The 23,693-nt window shown below is 43.1% G+C and overlaps 1 protein-coding gene across 1 annotated transcript in view; it reads right to left on the bottom strand.

The window, feature by feature from the left end:
* Positions 1-23,693, bottom strand: part of DHX32 (DEAH-box helicase 32 (putative)) — a 59,293-nt gene that overhangs the window by 23,017 nt on the left and 12,583 nt on the right. The window contains exon 2 of the mRNA XM_019654188.1: positions 10,728-11,277. Coding sequence (XP_019509733.1) covers positions 10,728-11,042 — 315 coding nt within the window. The 5' untranslated portion in view covers positions 11,043-11,277. The remainder of the gene's footprint in view (positions 1-10,727; positions 11,278-23,693) is intronic.

Raw genomic sequence — 23,693 nt, 5'->3', positions numbered from 1 at the left:
ACCAACAATTCATGGTTCTTGCATCTCGACAATGCACCAGCTCACATGGCACTGTCTGTGAGGGTGTTTTAGCCAGTAAACAAATCACTGTATTGGAACACCCTCCCTACTCACCTGAGCTGGCCCACAATGACTTCTTTCTTTACCTAAAGATAAAGGAAATATTGAAAGGAAGACAGTTTGATGACATTCAGGACATCAAGGGTAATATGATGACAGCTCTGATGGCCATTCCAGAAAAAGAGTTCCAAAATTGCTTTGAAGGGTGGACGAGGCACTAGTTGGTGTCAGTGCATAGCTTCCCAAGGGGAGTACTTCCAAGGTGACCATAGGGATATTCAGCAATGTATGTAGAACTTTTTCTAGGATGAAGTCGCGAACTTAATATTAATAGTCCGACCTCGGTTTCAGGTGAGAAGTTCGGAGGGGAGGGAGACGACCTTTGGGAGAGTTAGGAAGGTGGTCAGTGTTGATAGGTCATCTTGATGGGAGGACATCCGGTGTAGCTATCCTGAGATCAACAGAGAAACAGGCCAGGAGCCAAAGGGAGGGACCAGAGCTAGGGGAGGCATGGAAGTCACAGAATCTCAGAGCGCAGGGATGTCTCTAGAAGGCATGGAGTCCACACCCTCATTTTATACACGGGGAAACATCTTAGCAGGAGACTGGCCCGGTAAACAGCACAGCCAGAACCGATCCAAACCTTCGTTTCTCACCTGGTGTAATGCCCACGGAGCCAGCTGCTCCCAAGCATCTTGATACAAAGGAGGTGACTGAAATGACGAGATTCTCAGCCAGAATCACCCTTCCAGCCTAACAGCAGCGTCCGGGGACAGGGCCATGGCAGTTTCACACAGCTAGGATTGCCGCAGAAATGCCACCATCCAGTTTTACTAAAACCCTTCATGTGCTCAGTCTGGTTATTATTCTCATGTCCAGGACAGCTGCTTTCAAACTCGACAATCCCACAGGATTCCAGTGATTACGGGCTGCATTCCCAAGCTTCTGATTTTGTGTTTTGACTGCATTTCGTTTATTCCTGTCTATTCACACAAACAAACTCCGCAAGATTGAGTTGTTACAGTATGTTTGTAACGGCATAACTGTCATACAGGCCTGGCAGTGCAACAAACATACCAATCCCTTCTGCCCTCCTCCGCAATAAGGCAAACATTTCACCTGTGAGGCAAAGAAATTCACCCAGAAATGGGAATGGCCTTGGACACGTCAGTTAAGATAACCACTGGAAGAGGGAACACATACGTATGGCGCTTAGTGTAGGCTGTTTGTTGACATGGCCAAGTTAACTGACGAGCACAAGTCACAGCTCGTTGCAGAGGGCCCTGTGACATGCTGCTGGGACCGTGTGGGACGGACTGCCCCCCAGCAACAGTCCACAGGACAATAGCAGCAAGTGACGCAAATGCAAACTGAACGGAGAAGAGCCGAGCACGAAGCCCTCTGTCCCTGTTGTCCCGCTCCTACTGCTTCTGCCTGTCCTCGGGGTCGCTCTGTGCAACCGAAGGCACCCTGGGAGCTGGGATGCCTTGGCCACTCAGGGTGCTNGCTCATGGCGCTCACTGTTTGTACAGTGTGGTCTACCCTGCTTTCCTTGGGGAGCCTGGCATTTTGGAACAGGAAGGTCATGCCTACCTGACCACCCCCAGTGAGCACCCCGGGCATGGAGCCTCTGGTAGGACATTTCACAGGCGCTGTCATAACTCAGTGCCGGGGGGATGAGTGTGTCCGATGTGAGTCCCCGGGGTGAGGGCACCTGGGTCCCTGGACTCCACCCCATGTACCGTGTCCCCTCGCTGACTTTGCTTTGTATCCTTTCTCTGAAGTAAACTGGAGTTGTGAGTAAGGTACATGCCGAATTCTGGGTACTCCTAGCAAGTCATCAGAACTGGGGGTGGTCTTGGGGATCCTTGTGTAATCCTCTATTAACCCCTTTCAAGAAAGAAAGGAAAGGAAGGAAACGAACATTTATTAAACTCCTAGTGTGTGCCAGGCACTGTGTTGGTGCAACATTTCTCATTTAACACTCAGAGTAAATCTTCGAGGCAGACATTACTATCCCATATTTATAAATGAGGAGACTGACATTCAGAAAGGTTAGGCACCCTGCCCGGGTCTTACAGCCAGGGAGAGAGTCGCGATTTAAGCCTGAGTATCTATTACATTTCATGCCATTGTCAAGTTATAAAGCTTGCTTCCTTGGCCTCCATGGTTTTGGTGATAAAGTCCATGTTCTCCCTCTTGGCACCGCTATGATATCAAAACATCTGCTCTGTGCCTGTCTTTTCATGCTCGTTCTCATCCTGCGTCTTACCAAACAGGCAATGGCAAACTGCTGATTATTCCTTTTCTCAAATATATATATATGCAATAGTGTATATGTGTGTGTGTGTGTGTGTNTGGGCCACTGTTGGCTGTCACTTAAACAGCACTTAGTACTTAGCGAAAACTGTGCAATTTGATGACAAAGAAAAGGGACACTGCTCCTTTAACACATGACAAAATAAACCTATTTACAAAGCAATCTATCTGGGAGTTTTGGCCATAGACAACACCCAGATTTATATGCATTTGGTCTAGAAGCTCTCCCTACTGGAAACCACAATTGTGAACGCACCTAACCATTTTCTCACATTCTCTCAATCCACTTTCTAAATGCCCTTTTCTGGACTGCACTCTGTGCCACAGCGGTGAAGCCTGGGCAGTGGAGCCTGCCTCAGGCCCCGGCCTCGCTCGACCAGCACGCTCGTCGCAGGGCCTGGGTGGGCGCGTCTGCAAGAACGTGCGTCCTGGGCTCGTGAGAGGCGGTAGGAGGTGTCAGTCTCCATCAGCGCTTTATTAGCTGAAGCTAGTGGCTGAAGTTCTACAAGTCGTACAACTTCAGAAAGCAAAGCACAGACNAAATCTTTAAAAAAAAAAAGAAAGAAAAAAAAGGCAGTTAAAAATAAAAGGCAAAGAAAAAAAAAGTTTAACCTCAGCTATGTTTCTGAAAAGACTCATGTATTCATGGATTATTATTTTCTTCCTGGTTATAAGAAAGCTCCCTCAAAAATATGGCTTCTGGTATCAACTACTGTGTTTTAAGCAATGTAAACACTAAATAGCATTTAGATGAAAAATAGTGACTTGAAATTAAAGCATTTACATTTATATCTAAGTGGTCATAACAAAACAACCAGGTAAGCCCACTTCACATTCCCTGGAGTAAATGCTCAGCACACTGGCATCTATCGTCTAAACGCAATGAAACACAGGCCCAGGGAGAAAATCAACCGCTCCATCCAGGTCTGGGAAAAGTCAATGCCCAGGTTGCTGTGGAATCACTTATTTAAACAGTCCTTGTATTGAAAGTGTAGTATGGATCAATTGATTTTATCGAGTTCTCGTGTGGAAGCATTATTACAGTAGAAGGTACTGAGCTCATTTATATGCTACAATCCTAAGGCACCGTCAATAAATTATGCTTTGTTACATTAATTTTTAAAATAAATCATTCCAAGAGTACTTTAAAAAGAGATTTAAGGTATTTAAAAGTTTTAATATTTCATTACCTTGAGATTTGCTATTTACTAGGCCCATCATGGAACTCTTAGATTTTAAGCCTCACTGTAATTTGAAAAATAAACATAATTTACCAGGAATCCTAAGTAACTCCAAAATGAATGGCCTTGGACTGCAAATTCCCACTAAAAGTGCAAGTGCAGTTCCTCCATTTTAAGATAGGTGTCACCCTTGTCAACAGGTTGGAAACGAGTCAGTAATGACTTAATACCCACTGGGTCTATGAAAGACGCACATTGAAGGGAACTGCGCTGGGGGACTCGAGCCAGCGCCCGACACCGGAAGTACCAAGGCGCCTAAGGGANATTGTCGGAAAAGTCATGACGTATTTTTTCTGTTTTTCGTTGCAAAAATGCGTCATGACTTTTCCGACAACCCAATATATACACACATACACTCAATACTAGAATATTATGCTTTGTACAAGATGCAAACAAACAGATGCATCCAAAATCTAGCTTTCAGGTCATCTTTTGCTGAGGTTAATGAGTGTGCTATAATGAGATAAGTTATGACTGCCTCTTGTCTAAAAACAAATTATTTTAACCTATGGTATTTCTTTAATATTAGAAATTAAATCTCTATTCCCAGCACTGATCTGATAGGAAGCAATGCTCTCTGCACGGTGGAGAAGGCATGTGTGTTATGTAAATGTATCTGCGCTTAATTAAAAAGAGATGAGATGATGCCTTATTTAAAACTGCGAGACTCAGCAAGCAAGGCCTGGCCTTTCGATGACTGTAAAGTGCTAGGGGAGTACTAAGGCCCAATCCTAAAACTTACCATACAAACCTTCCATTTTCTACATAACACAGAGATCTATTTCTCACCTTGATGTGAATAACATCATGTATACAGTGCTTTAAAAAGTGCTGTTACTGGTAACTATATAAAAAAAATAGATACATTGCCAAAGTTTCAGGAAATGCAGCTTAAAGTGTAATTTCTCAACACTAAATTTATGAAAGCTAAGAATATAAAATACAGAAAAGTTTTACTAATTTTTTCTAAAATTATATATAGTGAATGTGATCTTAAATGAAAATTTGAGTAATTCTTTTAAAAATCTGTGTTCTAGAGGGTCTATGTTTTGAAATCTATATGTCACTTCTACAATACTTTGATATCTAGTTCAGAAACACTATTTTAGGTATGAAAACTCAGGTATCCACTGTTTCAGAAAAGGCCAGAAAAAAGCTTAAAGAAGAACTAAGTTGTATATTGCATTAAAAAAAATGGTAGTAGGTATAAGGATTCGATTTACTAAGTGTGAGAGTGTGCCTAATAGACTGGATACTAAGGGGTTACCAGGAAAATTAAAAAGACAGTATTAAATATAGAACACAGAACTTTTAAAAGTCAATAGTCAACATCAAATCCTCCATTGAAATAGCTATGCAAGCTGAGCTTATTAAAAATTTTGGCATCTGTCTCCAGGAAAATGGGTCTGGCTCTAATTTACCCTTATAATTGTAAAAGCAGCTAACACATACATGTCAGTCACACACATTAGCTCATTTACTCCTCACGACATCCCTGTGAATAGGTCTATTAATCACCCCATTTTACAGACGAGGAATGAATCTGCCAAATTTAGGGATCCGTCACCTTTTCAAGGTTGTATGTCCTGTCCTGTCCAATTCTGCAACTATTGGGTTATCTGGAAAAGTCATGACATATTTTTTCTATGTTTTTCGTTGCAAAANAGTCATCCTGCCACCTGTTGGCAGCTCAGCTCGGGCTGGGCATCAAACTGCTGTTGATCAGAGCTCACACTCTTGAGCGAGCTCTTAACCAACGCGCCACTCGGCCGGCCCCCCAATTTAACAATCTAATTACTCCCTCATCTGCACAGCATGTTAGAATCGCCTTCAGAGTTAAGACTATGTCCTCATTTCTGTTTTATTTTACCTTGCTTTGTGTCCCTCCTCATTTCTGACATAGAGTGGGTTCTCCCCATAGAATGATATAAAGAAATAATAATGTACCCAAAGGCATCTATCCTACAGTAGTTAGTGGATGAGAAATACGATGTGTAATCCATTTTACCCATCTACATATCCATCAAGTTCATTTATGAAAACAAAATGTTTGTTTTGGGCGAAAACATCCTACTTGCAACCACTGATGAGTGAAGTGCTAACAAATGGTGGCCTGGCAAGGTCCCAATCATTTTTGATGACTGATGGATTTAAGGTGGGATCAGCAAACTCGCAGCATGTGTGTGGCCACGCCCTGCCTCTGTGCCTGGGCAGCTACTGCGACCTTTCCCATTAAGGTCGACCTCACCCAGGCTCCTCGAGGTAGTCAATCCTTATCGATTATTTGCACATGAGATAAAACCTGTTTGTTGTTCCCTGTGTAAGTGCTAACAGCCGCACCACAAGCTAAATGAAGTGCTTTTCCAGTGGAGAGTGAAGCATCAATACAAACTTCTACTTAACCTTCCTCCTCTTCCCTGAGCTCAGGAATCGCTATACCTCTAGTCCTCCTGTTTTCTTATTATTTATACTGCCAATATCTTTATTTATTTTGAGATCTTAAACCTTCAGGGAAAAAAAAAGTATCATCTTCTCAAAAACATTGGCGACTTAAGCTAACTGCTTTTGATAATAGCATAGCCTGGTTGGTTTGAAACTGAATTAAAAAATTGTAATGGTTCTGACCTGAGAAATATCCTGGTTCATCGCTTGAGCTGTTGTCTAAAATTTTTTATCTATTTACTATGTGGTGGTTAGCTTCCATGAGAACCAATGTTAGAGCACACATTCAGAATTTTCAAAACTTCCAAGAAATCACAATGCTTAATGAATTAAGTGGAATAAATCATGAAAACAAAACAAACCTATTGACAATGAGCCCAATTGTCAAAACTCATTGTTTCCTAAAAGGGGAAAAGAAGACAAAATGGTGAAGCCTTTTAAGAAAAACTCGTGACTTCTGTCCCCTTGCTTTCTGAACTGGTGATTGTTAACATAAATACTGAAATGATTCCAAGGTAGACCAGCGGTCTCCCCATCCTTCTCTGAGCACGTGTCCGCATTTTGATGGTCGCTCATTCTGCATGACACCTGAACTTGAGTCCTTTAGTGGCGTGCGGAAAGGAGGGTGTGTTTGTGAAACACACACTGCCCTGGGCCTGGCGTTCCATCAGTGCACCAGTCAGTTATTAGATGGCAACTTGATTACAGATAACTTAGCGTGAGTCAGCCTGGTTTGCCACAACTGTTTCCACCAAAGCTCTCTCCTCTGACAGCAGCCAGTGCCACCACCACTCCCAAATGGCATCCGCTTACTTTGTAAATTTATTTGTTTTTATCTAAAATTGCGTCAAAGTTGTGATGATGCCAGCAGCACACTCAAGTTACCATTAGAACTATTATTTCTAAACTCCCTACATGCCTGAACAACGTGGGATTGGTCCCCCTGCCTCACAGAGTATGTAACAATCCTCATTCTTTGAGATGTCACCTTCTAACTTGGCATTACTTTTTCATTTTTCCAAAGCTCCGTTGTGCATCTGTTTTTATGCCTTTTTTTTTTTTAATCTCGGTAACCTCTTTTCATGTTGTAATTTCCACACCACGCTCTTTGCCTCAGTTAGACTAAGTCCCCTGAGGACAGGACCAGATGACACTGTTCATGCTGTGTCACCAGCATGTTTGCAATGCAGACACTTAGTAGGCACTCAAGTGGTGGTTGACTAAGCAAGCGGAGGGCCTGAAAATGTAGGCAGGGTTGAAAATTTGAAGGTAGAGCAAACCTACAGTGATAGGGATAAAGAAAGCTTGCCCCAAGGCAGTGCTTCTTAACCATATTCATTATTTCCCCAAGGAAAAAAATTAATTCTCCCCAGAAGATAAATTAAATACTAAGGAATAAGATTTTGTCAGGGATGGCTGAGCTTGGGCAGGCCCCAAAGCGCCGTTGTAATGCCTACAATCTTCCCCTTCCTACCTCCGAGAACGAATTTGGGGGATATTGCCCCATGGTGGAAAGTACGCACCCTGAAGCCCGGATCCCCCATCTCTCTGTGGGCTCGACTTGTACTTTCTGAAGGGTTGGCTCCCTGTAGGAGGGGAGTGGAAGGCGGTGGTGGCGATCAGAAGTGTGGCCTGAGATAAAACTTCTGGCAATGAACTTGCATCAGATCTGAGAGACGGAGGCAGGAAGCAGTTGTCAAAACTCTGGGGAAAATTGGAGGAGGCTCGTTGACCCTGCTCTACTAGGAATAGACCCAGGAATATGAAACTTGAAAATGATGCAAAAGTGTCTTTGCCACGTTGGGGTAGGGTTGTCCCAGACTCATTTCCACAACCACAGACCAGAACCATTTGCATTGCCATCGGTTCTTTTCCACTTAACTCCTTGTATAATAAAATAGGTGAAAGGCAGCACCAGGCTAGACTGGAAAACTGGAAGTGCGTGACCTGAATAATGCATCGTTTTGCCACGGAAGCGCAGTTTTACCTACAATTTGTAATTGAGTGGCATTTTCAAACTCTAGATTGCTCTATGTATTTACTTGATAGTTTGTAATAACTTTATGATTGAGTTTGTTTCTTTCCTCATAGTTTAATTCTTTTGTTCCTGAGGGTATGAAAATGTAAGAGCTTAAACAGGGTTTCCATCAACAGGAAGAAGGAGCTATCAGTATTCCCCTCCTATAGGTTTACGGGTATTCTAAAGGGAGAACCTTTGTTGTGGGTCTGGGACAAAGGATTTTGATTACTTAACATGGATATTGTGTAAGAAAATCTGCAGTTAAAACACTTGTCATTTGCATTAATCATAATAGCCAAAAGATGGAAGCAACCCCGGTTTCCAACAGCAGATGAACAGATAAAACAAAATGTGTTCCAACCATACAATGGAGTACTGTCTAGCGTTTGGCACAGGCTACAACGTGGATGGACCTTGAAGGCATTATGCCAAGGGAAATAAGCCAGTCACAAAGGACGAGTACTGTGTGATTCCACTGTGAAATGACAAAACAATTTAGTAATGAGTTGGATGTCCTGTATTCGAGACAGCAGCCCTTGGATTGGGGGAGAGCAGTGCCTTCCACGCAGTGGAGTAGCCTTCCCCAGGGATATTTGGGTGAGAGCGAGTTTTATGGAGCTTTGGAGGCCGCAGTGCAGAGATAGGGAACCATGGACCGGGGGTCCATATCTGACCTTATTTAGAAAGATCAAGGAGCAAGGAAATAAGTCTGGAGCCCAGAGTGGGCTTTGTGTTTGGGGATCGGCTGGCTGGATACACCGTGTCTTTGGTCAGACAGAACATTTACAGGAACATAGCCCCTGGCAGGAGCGGCTCCATCTTGGGCCTAGAAATTTATTTTGACACTACTTACCTAGAGCAGTCAATTTCACAGGGACAGAGGGTAGAATAGTGGTTGACAGTGGCTGAGGGAAGGGGAGTGGGGACTTATTTAATGGATGGGCACAGGGTTTAATTTTAAGATGATAGAGTTCTGGAGGTAGTTAGTGCTGATGGTTGTACAGCAGTGCAAATGTCCTAAATGCCACTAAATCATTCACGTAAAAATAGTACATTTTATTATATATATTTTACCACAATAAAAAGATATTTAAAACATCTGCCATTTGACTGTCCCCTCAATGCTAAGTGCTCCACGTCGTTTCCACTAACCCTTAAAGCTACCTTGCACAGTAAATATATCCGTAGTAAATATATCACAGATGAGGAAACAGGCTTAGAGAGGCCAGCTCTGCACCTCAGGGCACAGCGCCGGTAAGTGCGACGGAGGCCTTTGTGAGGTTAAGCTATGTACGCTTTCTACCACACTTACCTCTAGATAGAGACGTTTCAGTGGAGACTCTCCAAAATAACAAATAGAATTGAAATTGTAATATTGAAGAANTCAATACTTGCTGAAGTACCTGGAGGCAAAGGGTGTCATATCTTCAACTTACACTCAAGAGGTTCAGAATAAAAATGTGCGTGTGTGCATGTGTGTGTGCATGCGCATGCGTGTGTGCATGTGTATTTGTGTGCATGTGTATGGAGAGAGAATGATAAAGCAAATGTAATAAAATGTTAACATGGGGTGAATAATATATTAAAAATCTTTGTACTATTTTTGTAAGTCTAAAATTACTAAAAAAGAAAAATATTAATAACTTTAAACTTGGCTTTTGTCCACAGAAACCAGGAAAATTACTCATTCAGTTTCATCATGAGATGCTTATGACAAACCGAAATAATTCCTTCTAAGAATAACTTATCATCACAAATAGCAAATCATAATAAACCCTTGCTATTAGCAGCTACAAATCAGATAAAGAAAAAACACCTATTGTCCATCCTTCCTCTCTTCAAGTTATGTTTAAAACAAGCAAGCCTCAGCGATAATAAACAGCTTGGGAGCAGCGATGCATAGTGGGAGTGTCTGTAATTCCAGCTCAGAAAGTTGTGTCTGTGTCACACTAGTTAGATCATCATATCCTCTGGGCCACGTTTCATCACCTGAGAAGTAAAGGGCTTCCATCGGATTATCTCTGTTGTCTAATACAATCCTTACATCATGAGAACCTAGAAATTAATTTCATAATAAAAATACTTCTTGCTTTACAATGTAAGGGTAAAATATAGATTTCACTAAAATCAAATGGAACAACAAAGCAGATAGTAAGTACTCACTAACGATCTACTCTAACTCTTCCCTCCTCATTAGATCCTGAAATGTGCGGTCGCTCAGTTATTCCTTGTAGTCAGGAAAACAAGGATTTCCTTGTGCTTTTGAATTTCTGTAGCTTACCCAGCTTCGCCAATAAGCACATTCTAACATCTTGATTATCAGACTGCAGGGCATGTAAACATGGCAGTCACAGCCCCAAAGCTGTGGCAGGCAAATAACATCTTTTAAAATATAGTATGTGCAACGAGATAATAAATAAATAAATGATTTTTGCTAGAGAAACTTCAGTGGTACACTAAACACAACATGCACATTAAATATTATTAACTGTTATTCATCTGGCTTGAACATGTAAAATTAGGTAACTTAATTGTCACGGCTGAATTGCTAATGCTCGCTCATCTTGTTTTTTGGGTTTAAGTTAGATTGTTATTAAAACAACACTAAGCTGTGACACTGTAATTATTTAAGTAATAAAAAAAGCAGAATATGAAGCCAATGGTGTTTCGAGGTGGCACCTCACCTGAGAGCTCCTGCCGCACTTAGCGTCTCCTGAAATGATCACAATCTGATTCTGAAGCAGATTCTCCATAAAGGAGTATTTTTCTTTCCATATCGGAAGGGCTTCTCTTTCCTTCAGAAGTTTATAATAACGTGACGAATATGGCAGCCCATCAAAAGGGTTCAGTTCCAAATCCTCACAGGCCAAAATGCCCTCCTCGTCCCCATCACTGGAATCCAGAGATTCGGGGAAATAGCGTTTTTCAGAGGAGGTTGGACAGTCCAGTTCTTCTTCCATCTTGTCCAAGAGTGAGCTCAAGCAGCTGGCATCCAAGTCACGCTTCTCCTGCACCAAGCCACTGCCAGCAGGCTGGCAGTCCACTCAGACACACTCAGGGGTCCCAGTCTCCATTCAGTTCAAGGCTTTCGCAAGTTGCATTTCTCAGGTCCTACCTGTCCTGTGCCGTGTTCCCCACCCCGTGCGGCTCACTTCGGCACCCTTCAGCACCTGGAATGACTGTCACTGAAGCACGCTGAAAACAAACAAAAAGGAAAGTCAGGTACACAGACGAGATGTTCACAAGAAGAGCACAAGAAAAGGTGTTCAAAGCAGCAGCAGCACGTTTTCTGCGGGCTGGTGACTGTCATTTCCGCTGCCGGCTTAAAAGACCAGGAATCATGTAAGGGATGGTCGGCTGCACTGTTTTCCTGGGCAGTTCAGAAAGTGATTCCACACTGGACCACTGCTCTCTGCCTGCCCTCTGTCACAGGCCCCGCGCCTGGACTGACAGTGAACAGAAAGCTATGGGACAGTGTGACTGCCAGGCTCAGGCATGTGGCCATAATNTATATATATATATATAAAATGTTTCTTTCATGACACTGACATTTTTGAAGCAGCCAGGCCAATTGTCTTATAGAATGTTCCAGGCTGAATTTGTCTGATTGTTCCTTATGATATTTTAAGCCAAATATTTTTACAAGGCATATTACACAGATAATGTGTCCCTTCGTATCACCAGGAGGCACATGATATCAGTTCTGCATAATATTTTGATACAATGTCACTGAAAAAGAAGAGACTAGTTTTCGGGAATGAAACGTGGTTGAGAGTTGGGGAATCTCTGTGAAGAAGAAAAAGACGAGTTTCCCAGGGCTGCCAGGACGGGTGCTACACAGGCCAGTCGACTCATCTGCTTGAGCACACCTCGGGGCTTCGCATAGTGCAGGCACTGCGTGGCAGGTGGTGCGGAGATGAAGAGCCCCTCCTCTCAGAAGCCTCTTGCCAGCAGAGGAGAGAACTACGCATATGAAAGAAGTTTCCAGTGGGATGAGCATATTTTTCAGCGTCAGGTCTAGAGGACAGATTTGAGCTTGGCTAGCATAGTGAGTCAGTGGCTTGGCGACGGGGCCAAACCCTGCTCTCCGTGTTTTTATTTCCCTTGCTTCCCCGTGTAAGGACACACTTACGACTCTCATTGGCCCGTCTCCCTGTCCTCCACACTCACAGTGGCCATTCATGTGTTTATTCCTTCGCTCATGTCCACTCACCCTGCCCTCCACTCCTCTCCGCGGTCGGCAGCCAGCCTCCGAGATGGCCCCCGACGTCTCCTCGTGCCTCGGGGCGCTCTCACGCCTGTACTCTGCCTCACTGGACCAAGCTTGGTGTGTGTGACCAGTAGCGTACGGCAGAAGTGACATGTCGCTTCCAAGGCTAGGTTACAAAGGCCTGGGGCTGGCCTTCAGTCTCCCCCTCTCCCCCTCCTTCTAATCCTCTATCTCCTTTGGATCACCTACCAATTGCCATGTCGGGAACACACTCAAGCATCCTGTGGAATGGCCCACATGGCGAGGAGCAGGGGCCAAGAACCAGTGTGGACTGACTCCTGCCGGCAGCTCAGTGGGTGAGCTGCCCCAGGCAGGCAGACCCCCGGCCCCGGCCTCGCCTTGAGAGGACGGCAGCCCCGGCTGACACCTCAACTGATCCACCCAGCTAAGCCGTTCCTGGATTCCTGACCCTCAGACACCGGGAGCTAGTAGGTACTTGTTTTCAGCCACTAAATTGTGGGGGAATTTGCGAGGCCGCCTGGAAGTCAGACGCCACCTCCTGTGTGTGGAAAGCTGGCCGCTGATCTCGACCACTTAGCGCTCCTTCTGCACTTTGTTTTCTCTTTACTTTTCTAGACTTGACTGTTTTACTTCTCAGATAAGTAATAGTTACAAGTTTCAAAAATTATAAGAGTGTGTGGAGAAAAGCCCTTCATTCTGTAACACTGCCACCCAGCGCCTGCCCTGGGGGCTGCCGCCATCGTCCGTCTCTGATAAATCATTCCAGGGGTAGTTTAAACACTACACAGACACACAGATTATGTACACTTGACCCTGGAACAACATGGCTGTGACCTGTGCCGGTCCACGGGAAAGCCCCGTGTGTAAGTGGACCCTCGCAGGCCAAAGCCGTGCCTCCCCTGGCTCGGCTGTACACTACGCCCATTTCTCTGTTCTGCACTTGGCTATTTTTTCACCTAAATTATATTTTGGAGAGCTTTCTGTTGAATCCAGATGTGACTTTTCTCATTTTAAAAACCAACTGTATCGTATTGTACTGTATGAATTAACGGTATTTTATATAACCAGTCTACAGCTGATAGTCCTTCAGTTTGTTACCAGTCTTTTGCTATTGTGATTGGCTGAATAACAGATGTGCACGTGCTGCTCCCCTGACCCTGTGAGTGTGCGGCCTTCCACTGCACGAGGGGCTTTGCAGGTGTGATTAAGGGCCGTGAAATGGGGAGATTAGCCTGTGTTATCCAGGTGGGCCCAATGCAATCAGTCACAAGAGTCTTTACAAGAGGGAGGGAGGCGTGTGGGAGCCAGGAAGGTGATGTGAACGGAGCGGAGCCGGGAGCGATGCAAGGTCGGGAACCAAGGACTGCGGGGAGCCCCTAGAAGCTGGAAAAGGCTCAGAAACGCATGCTTCCCCGGAGCCCCCAGGAAGAACAGGCCTCTGATTTTAGCCGGAAAGACCCATTTTGGACTCCTGACCTCCAGAACTGTAAGGTGATAAATCCGTGTTGTTTTAAGCCGCTCAGTTTGTGGTGCTCGGTTACAGCAGCGATGGGAAGCTAGTACAGCTACTGTTATAAACAGTTACAAGCTAAGTTGCATTAAAAAACCTTGTGTGTCTGGCATTTTGCATTTGTGCCAGTATATTTGCACAATACTTATCTAGATGTGGAGTTGCCCAAAGGCAGTGTTAGTTTTGATAATTCTTTAGTCTGTTTTTCCACTGCCTCCCCAACATTTGTGTACTAAAACTTTTGGATTTTTACCATTCTGCTAATGAAAAACCCCCATTTTTTTTTTTTTTNAGATTGAAGAACAAAACGACAGCAACTTGTCTGTTCCCCTTTCCCCAATTCCCCAGCACTGTTCCCATCCCCCCAATTCCCCAATTAAAAAAAAAATCTTTAAACACAGTTTGCATATGTTCACAGACCCCCAAAAGGCCATCGCTGAACCCTAGGTTAAAGACCTCTGCCCTAAATGTCTATTACAGATATTAACAAGAGCTATATTTAACATTTGCCCTGAACTTTTTAAACAAAAGAGCAGTATCACAAAATACCCTTGTCCTTACAGTAAGCATTTCCCCCTTTTATCAATGGAAGAATTTTGAGTCAAAGCACACACTTTTCAAGGAAAGGGTACAAGAATGGCTCTCCTGTCTCGGGCCCATGGCCCGGCTAGCCCTCTCGGAGGACCCTCCGGTCTCGGGCCCATGGCCCGGCTAGTCCATTAGGAGGTCTCTGCTGGTGGCACACTGTGGGACACAGTATCACCAACATGTTAGTGTCAACAAGTTTGAAGTGTCGCCCAAATAATAACCAAACAAAAGCATCTAAAAAGTAATCACCAATTTCAGGGGAGCNAGCTCTTAACCAACGCGCCACTCGGCCGGCCCAAAAGCATACTATTTGAATAGAGACCAGCTAAAGATGGCTGAGACTGCTTAAATCTACATATAATTGAAAAGTGAATCAGTAGGAAAGGAAAGATATTTCTAGGTTTCAAGATGAAAGAGGAGTCACGAGAATTACATAGATTGAAGTCCTAGTTCACTAAAGAACTAGGTGTCAGCTACTGTTTGCTACACAGAGTATTTAGTAAGGATCTAGCTTCTCATATCATTAGCCTAGAGCAGGGGTCGGCAACCTTTTTGAGATGGAAGAGCCAATCCTGTCCCTCACAACAATTTAAAAATTATTTGAGAGCCATAAATATATTTTTATAAATAAGGAAAAATTTTAAGTCCTTTAAAAATTTTATAAATGAAACATAGTTTTATTTTCATTTTCAATTTGACTTCAGAGCCATGCAGTTTGCCGAACCCTGGTCTAGGGCATTGTTTAGTGTGAAATATAAACCAACACTCAGAAACACCTGGGAGACCTTCAGGCCTGAGGGAAGAGATCGTTTGTCATCTTGTGAATCAGTGGACTGTTATTGAGGAGCCAGCCCCTCAGGTAAGGGTGGTTGCTGCTTTTCCATTGTTGGAGGAGGACCACGGCCTTTAGAAAGGATCGATTCTTTGATACAAAGGCTGTGAAGTGGGTGAAAGGTGTGTGCCTCCAGCCGACCCTCGCTGACCACAGCTGGTGGAAGTTGCATTTTTCTGGCCGGGATTCCACTGGGACCCTTTAAGTGTCCTCCCTTCCTCCTTTTGTGACCCAGGGGCCACCTTCTGCCCACAACTGTTGTAGAATCTGTACCCTGTGTGTGATGAAAAGCTGTGAGGTTGGCCATAAACCTCCAAGTGAGATTTTCCCACTGATGTCTATTATTTTCTCATTCCTTCTTTCTGACCTGACTTTTTAACCAACCCCAAAGCTAGGAGACTTTAATTTTCGTAATTGTACGAATTCTCTAGCTCAGTCCCCACTTCTTGCCTCGCCACACAGTAAGTGTATGAGCTCTTTATTTGTTTTTACCTAGACGGCTTCTGGAATGTTTTTTGTTTTTAATTGAACTTTTCGTGATGAGTAGAGTGTGGATTTTACTAACGCTACATTCATTAGTAGTACCTGTGACCCTGAGCAACGCTGATACCACGTCTAAGGGGGAGGGCATGCCCTTAGGAGATAACCACTCCCTCTCTCGTACTCTGTGGCTGCGCTTTTACATTTTTTTGCTGTTTTTAAATCACTACGTGTTTTCGTCCTCTTGCTGAGGAGCACTGTCAAACATAAAGCGTAATTTCAGACTGTAGCGACGAAACACGATGCGGGTTGCAGGAGCAGTCAGCGACCATTTGGTTCGTACATTTTGCTTTTTATTTTTCTGGATTTAGGATTAGACCGAACCTTGAAATTTCTGGACTTTGAGAATTTTGATGATGCATTAGCTCCGTTTTGGAAGTGAGATGTGACTTCGGACAAAATGTTTCTTTACAGCCATTTTTGTAAGGTGTCCAAATGAATTTATATTGCTCATCACCTTCTGGCAGAAGGCCACGTAAACATTTCTGTTTCTCCGTGTGATTTATGGGTAAGGTTGACAACTGTTTTTAAGACAATGATCATAAATAGAGCATGTGTCAGAGCCTGGGCTCAGTCACTAGCTGGTGACTCAGACGGAGCAGTGGGAAACGGTAGTGCCAGCAGTGGCTCCAAACTTATAGCGACAGTTTTGCAATTGCTTGCCAGAACTCAAATCTATCAGTAGCTCAATGCTTTATAATGTTAGGTGAGGCTTTTTGCTTAGGTTTTCTTTCTTTTTTTAAAAGAGGCTTGATAGGAGTTTGTGTGCATTTAAAAATCAGTTTATAATGTATTTTTTAAAAGCCTGTGTTTATCTTAAGTCTGAGGGCTATTTAGATGTGCCTGCTGCTGTTCTCTGTGGTGCCATTGTTGGCTTCATGGCGTGGACTCGTTTTGCTGGCCATCTGGTGGTTTCATCCGTGTATCAGAACATGCTTGTGTCACCCTCTGTGCGTGGGCGCCCTTGATCTTGGCTGCTCCTGGTCTTTTGCTTTTACATGTAAATTTCAGAATTGACTGATCAGGTTTCACAAAACATGTTGGGAATTCCATTGGGATTAAATCCATAGGTCATTCTGGGGAGACCTTTACAGTAGCGAGTCTTCCAATCCATGAACTTCACTCATCTCCACATTTATTATATCCTCGATGTTAAGGTTTATGTTATGACCGGAATATAGTCTGTTGCTTGCACCCTGGCACACTAAACGTTCTCCCAGTTTTGCCTTCTTTCCCCAGCCTGCGTGCTGTTTACATTTCAGGGCCCTCAGGTCGTGGCTGTTTCTGTCTTGTCCAGAGTCATATTTCAATCACTGGGAGTGACAGGCTGTGGCATGCATCCTGCGTCGTGGCCAGAACCACAAATTGTCAATACATTTTAAAAACAGTTTTCCATCCCTGTTGAATAACGTTGGCCTATACATATCTTTTTTTTACACTTGTCATGTTGGGTTTTGATATCAAGGTTATTTTTATTTTAATCTCATGAAACGAATTGGGGAATGTTTTCTTCTTTTTCTGTTCTCCAAAGGATTTTGGGTTAGTTTTTTTTAGTTTATTCATTCATTTTTCCTTGTATGTTTCATGGAACTTTTTGGTGAAACCACCTGGGCCTGGGAACTTCTTTAAAGGAAGATTTTTTGACTCCTGATTCAATGTATTTGATAAGTATGACTTCTCAGTTTTTCTACTTTTTGAGTCAGTTTTGATATTGCTTTTTTTTGAAATTTGGTTTTCATCTGTACTTTAAAGCCTATTGGTATAAGGTTATTCATAATTGCAATTTATTTTTTCAAAGTCTTTTGATTTATAGTTCAATCCTCATTTTATGCTGTATATTGTTTCTTTTTCTACTGCTCTTGATAACTCTTGCTGCGAGTTTGTGAATTTTATTATACTTTTTGAAGAACCAAGTTTTAGCCTGGTTGATTCTATTCTGTGTTTCTTTTGTATTTTATTCATTTCTAGTATGTCTTTTCTGTTTCTTTCTTGGACTTTATTTTGTTATTTTCTAATTTGTTGACTGATGCTTAGCTTATTGATTTTTCAGTGTTCTTTTTCTAATGTTCACATTTAAGATTATAAATTTCCCTTTAAGAATAGATTTGGCTTTATCCGACAATTTTTGACATGTAGAATGGATAACGAATTTTCCTTATAATTTTATCTTTGATCCTTGGGTTATTTAGAGGTTCACGTCTCAAATTCTAAAATGTGGGCTTTCTAGTTAGCCTTTTGTTTCCCATTCTTAGCTTAATTATATTATTGTCAGATTGTGATCTGTATTCCACTTTTTTGAAATTTGTTACTTGCTTTGACACTCAAGTATATGGTCAATTTTTTAAAATTGTTTCATATTTACTTGAAAGGAACCGTGTTTCTGCAGACGTTAGATCTCGTGTTCTATATGTGTCCTGTTCATCGAGTCTCTAAGCTCTTCCATTGGTTGATTTGTTCATTTTCTTTGGTTTTGGGAATAAGAAGCATAGTAAAACATAGTCCATGCTCTTAAGTGCTTATAGTCTAATGTAGGAATGAGTTAAATAAACAACAGATTTCAATATAATGCGTGGAAGAAAACACTGTTAAAATTGTGCTCATGTTTAAGTTTTAGAATTGTTATGTTTCACTTTAGTAAAAAATTATAATGCTGTAGGAAGACTGCTCTCATAACTGAGAGATATTCTGATTTCATTACTTGGATTTTTTGTATAGTTTACCATATGTGAATGTATCCCTAAACATACATTGTTTAGTTTTGCCTGTTTGGCCTTAATATAAAATGGCATCACGCCCCTCACATTCTCTACCGTTTCTCTTATAGTTAAATTTAAGATTTTAACACCAATTACATTTCAGTGGTGGAATTTTGGACAGTTGGAAACATTTTGTCCCGGGGCTTCCTTCTCAGTAGTTCTTAAGATACGGTACATAATGTGACTTTAGGTGCTATTTGGACAAACATTTTATTTTATTTTATTTATTTTTTTAAAGATTTTTATTGGGGAATTNAAAAAAAAAAAAAAAGAATTTCAATCTGTCCCAGACAATAAAGGAAATAGGCCATCTTATCTTGGGGGCCAAAGTACTGCCAGATTGTAGACCCAACCGAATTTGTGCACTACTATGGGGTACTTGTGTGTTAATTACCTGAAAGACGTAAGGATTTAAGAGTAAGAAATTACTTAAACCAAGGGACGTTTTTAAAAGTCTGTGTAACAATTTTTCTCAAGTAGCCTTAGCCCCTGAAGAATATTAATTCTATCAATTAGGCTATAATTCAAATATTATCATTAAGTAAGAAATAAATGCTTACATAAATCAAATTTAAAACTTAAAAATAAAATTCCAAGGCAACACTTTTTAAATAGTTGTAGTTTAAAATCCCCATCAAAATACCAACATGTGCAATCCTGACCTCTGATGCTCAGCCAGCCACAGGAAGGGGCAAAACAACTTGATGGTTGTAGCTGTGTCTCCCCAGAAGCTCGCGTTCACCCCAGCGGTACTCCCAGACCAAGTCTATTCCTGATAACTTGGATTTTACCTTCTTGTGACGGGAGTAGAAAGCACTGCTGTGACTTGCCTACCCCCAGGACCTGTCCAGTCACTCCCTGGGACTGAACTAGCCAACCAGATTAAAGGAGGGGTATGTGCTACCAGCATCACCCAGAAATGGCCCAAATGACTCATTAAGTACAGAAGGAAGTGCCAATCATTAAAAAGTAAACAACTCACCCCAATGTTCTGTGCATTTCCATGCTGGCAGAGCCAGGTGGCCAGCCAGGGGCAGGACAGAGACGCTCACCTTTGAGACCCTGGTGCCTGCATCCTGGGGCGTTTCTCTCCTGAGAGGTATTCCTTTCTCTTAGACCCCAGGTGCCAGTTCCACTAGCTGTGCCCTGCCCCCTTCCACTCATCAGGGACGCATCCCTGCCCTGCCTTCCTGGGAGGCTCCTCTCATTCTCACGCTCTCCTGCTTCCTGGTCTCCTCCAGGAGCGGGCCCACTGCCCATTCGCCTACCTGTCCTACAAAACGTCTCTTGGACGTCACCATCTCTCAGAAACTTTGCTGTCTGTTTACCCTCCCCTAACCCAAATCCAAGTTCATTTCTCCCTCCCAGGTACTGTACTCTAGGGGTTCAGAATAGGCCTCCCCAAAATGTGCCGCTTTGGCATGTGGATTATTTCCAGCCGAAGGCAATGGAAACCTGCAGGCTCACAGAAAACTTTTATGTCCCCCTTAAAGAATTTAAATTAGGGACCTTGCCCATAATAAGAGTTACCACCAGAGATAACCCTTTATGACCTCTCTGTAGGGCAGACAAACATCCAATTACTCAACGTCTGCTCTTATCGTCCTGCAGTGACCCTCCGCCCCTCTGAAGCCCAGGGCACCTTACCTCATCCTTAGCTCAGAATATCACATGCGCCTCATTTTCTCTTCCTGTCCCTGAACCTCTTATGTATATGGGGTCTCTGACTCTCTCATGTATGTGGGGGTCTCATACATATGTAGGCAATTTTGACACAAGAATGAGAACTGTGGCACCATAATTTACAGCATGAGAAATATTCCACAGAGTTCTTTGAGCAGTGACCCTTTTTTCTTTCTTTTTTATTATTATTAGTTTCAGGTGCACAAAACAACATAGTGATGAGACATTTATACACCTCACAAAGCGATCACCCCAACAAGTCTGCTACCATCTTAATACAGTGTGCCAAAACCCACCTCCATCTCCTTCCCCATTAAAGGCCAAATAGGACAAAATTCAGGACAAAACTTCCTGGTTTATTTCAGGAATGAAGTTGAGAACGGCTTAGTTCAGTAACTGTGTGACTCAAATGAAATGCAGACTTTGAACATTTGGAATATTTCTGTCTCACAAAAGGTTATGCATCACCTGTCCTGATGGGATAAGAAATAAAAAGGTCTCCAGCTGAGCTACTGTGGCTCAGATACTTGTAAGGACAGTAGTCATAGGGTTAGTGCTCCCCACTGTGAATTGTGAGGGGGCTTTCTAAACATCAAGACCAGTGATAGCCCAATTTGCAGTGTATCTACATGAATGTGCAACTTGTCTTAACTTATGCTGCATACATATGGCATATAGAGAGATACATACATGTGCCTTTTATTTGGAAAATGTTTAGAGCTATGGAATAGCTCAAGGAGTCATTCAGTGAACACTTAATGTACCATTCACATAGGTTGTTTACATTTTACCACACTTGGTTCCTCTCTATTTCTCATTTTCTTTCTTCCTCTCTCTACCCCCAACCTAGACACACACACACACACACACACACACACACACACACACACACTTTTNCTCCACTGCCGACTCCAGGCCCCGAGGCTGCGCTGCTGGACTCTGCGAGGCCTGGGCCCAGGGGCCCCAGGGTGGGCGAGACCGACATCAGAGCCAGGACAGCAGCAACGAGCACGTGACGTCACCGCTGCCACTGCGGCAAGAGGACACCCACAGGAGTGACACTGTAGGACTCTCCGTCCTTCCACCCACTGTGAGAGACTGTTTCGCCTTATCTAATGGATTTCTGAATAAATGAAGTGGGGCACAGTGCTCCTACGGTTACCTACGTCCTGGTCCCCAGGGCAACGCCCTCATGTGATTTCACTGTCTGTCCACGCCGGCCTGATGCCTCTTCTGGGCCCGAGGCTGCAGCTGGTGCCAAGGTCCCACTCACTCGCCAGTCGTGGGTGAGGACTGAAGGGAACCTGAGGACCCACCAGCCCCCCCCAAAGGCCTGGATCCCCCAGCTGCATTCCTGCAGCACGCCCGAGGCTGCCCTGGGCGGACCGATGGTCACAGCGCTGTACTGAGGAGCGGGCCCCTCCCGAACCGGATGTCACACATCCCAGACATCAATTGCTGCATATCTCGGCATGAGTGACACCCGTAGAACCTACCAGCAGACAATGGTGGGCAGGCTCACTCAGTTGATAAGGTGGAGATGTTCTGTACAGCTTCTTAATTTACGTTAAATCACAGTTACAATATGCTTATTCACCTCGCTAATGTATAGAGTTCATGGGAAATTTCAGGACAAAAGCTACAGACAAGAAATAGATAATTCTAAAAATACGTCCTTCTGTTTCAAGCCTTTTCATAAACCTGCCCCAAAAAAGGTTAGAGGAAAAGGCTCTATAAATACATGAAAAGCTGTCCTGTCTTCCCTACGCCAGTCACAAAACAGCCTGCATGCCATCTGCACCAGAGACGGAAGCTTTAGGGTCCCGCAAAAACACTCGCGGCCTCTCTGGGAGGCTTGGGCCTGAAGACGGGCTTTCCTTTGAAAGGCTTCAATGCCAAGGAACGAGAAAACAGTCTTGGAAGCTCTTTTTAAAATAACCAAGTTGTTTTCAGAATTTAGAAAAAACTGATGTTCCCACTACTTTAAACTAGTTTAGAATAGGCCCATTTTCTCATCATTTGAGTACTCTTGATTTCTGCCACCCTGAAGATACATCCTGCCTTCCTTAACAGAAAACAAGAATGATTATTAAATTATTGAGAAGGCAAAAATGATGTGAGAAACCAAAGTTCAAAATGACGAGAGAAACCATTGCTAAGTATTAACATAACATATTACATAATGCATGTAATTCTTGCCCTTAAAGATGACAAATTTTAAAAGAAAACTCAAGGGGTATATAGATTTTTAAAATTTTATAGTAGTGGGGTTAACAATTCTGGAACTACATTATGAGTATTCTAAGGGTGACCAAGTAAAGATACTGTGAATAATGAGAGCTAGGCTTCTCACCGTTAGAGACGAGCGTTACAAATACGGAAATGGGGAAGGCGTGAATGAACCCTTCCCCAAGTGCTGAACTGGAATCAGAGACATCAGTGTGAACTTACGGTATTAAAGACATGCACAGATAGGGGTAGAGATAACATAGAAATATATAGAGAGAAAGACACACAGAGAAAGAAATAGCGCTAGTTAGGCAGAGAGAGAGAGAGAGAGAGAGAGAGAGGGAGGGAGACAGAGAGAGAGGGAGAGAGATGAGTGTACACACACACACGTTTATTTCTGTGCTCTGTCCACTGAGAGGGCCTAGAAGAATGATAAACCAAAGGCAACGGGCATGCTTAGTTCCCAGATCTTGGTTTCTAAATACAATTCTCCACTAAAAGGAACTGGGGCTCCTTGATAAAAATGGCTTTCCAAGACTGGAACCAGGAACACACTAGATGAGCCTGTTAACATCTTACTGGGCCAGAAAGCCAAGAAGTGCCCAAGAGTGATGGAGACAAACCGAAAAGACCCAGAAGTCATCTACCTGGAAGGGGTTCCCACTGGCCACATCGGGAAGATGTGAGCAACAAAATAAATGGGCTTAGTAATGAATGATAATCCAAAGAATAAGAACTTATGAGTCCATGTTGACATACATAAATGAATAAATAATGAAGAAGAGAAACAGCTTTACGGAAGAATTTCAAATATTCATATAGAAGGAATGCCAGAATTAGAAAACTCACCATTGGTTACCACCAGTGTGATAACGTGATAGGTAAGAACTATCACAGGATGCTAAAATGAGGAGGGGAACATGTGATGAGCAGTGTACTTTACATCATTGGAAAGTCTCTCCATGTGTTTTCAATAATGGGGGAAATAGTGACTTCACAACAAAAACGAGTGTCAACCACCTTACCAAGGCATCAAACGTAACATCCCCAGTCAAGGGGAAAATCTAAGCCTCCTGATGTGACACCCTGAGGACACCACAGCTCCGGTGGCTTCCTGCTGGCAATGAGTAAGTGGAAGCAAATTCGAAAGAAACATCAGACTCCAATTGAGGGATGTGGTACAGAACACCGCCCAAACTTGTACTCTTCAAGAATGTCAAGATCATGAGGGATGAGGAAAGA

Source organism: Hipposideros armiger, unplaced genomic scaffold (genome assembly GCF_001890085.2).
Source record: "Hipposideros armiger isolate ML-2016 unplaced genomic scaffold, ASM189008v1 scaffold_216, whole genome shotgun sequence".
Lineage (NCBI taxonomy): Eukaryota > Metazoa > Chordata > Mammalia > Chiroptera > Hipposideridae > Hipposideros > Hipposideros armiger.
This window is presented reverse-complemented; position numbering and strand designations above follow the sequence as displayed.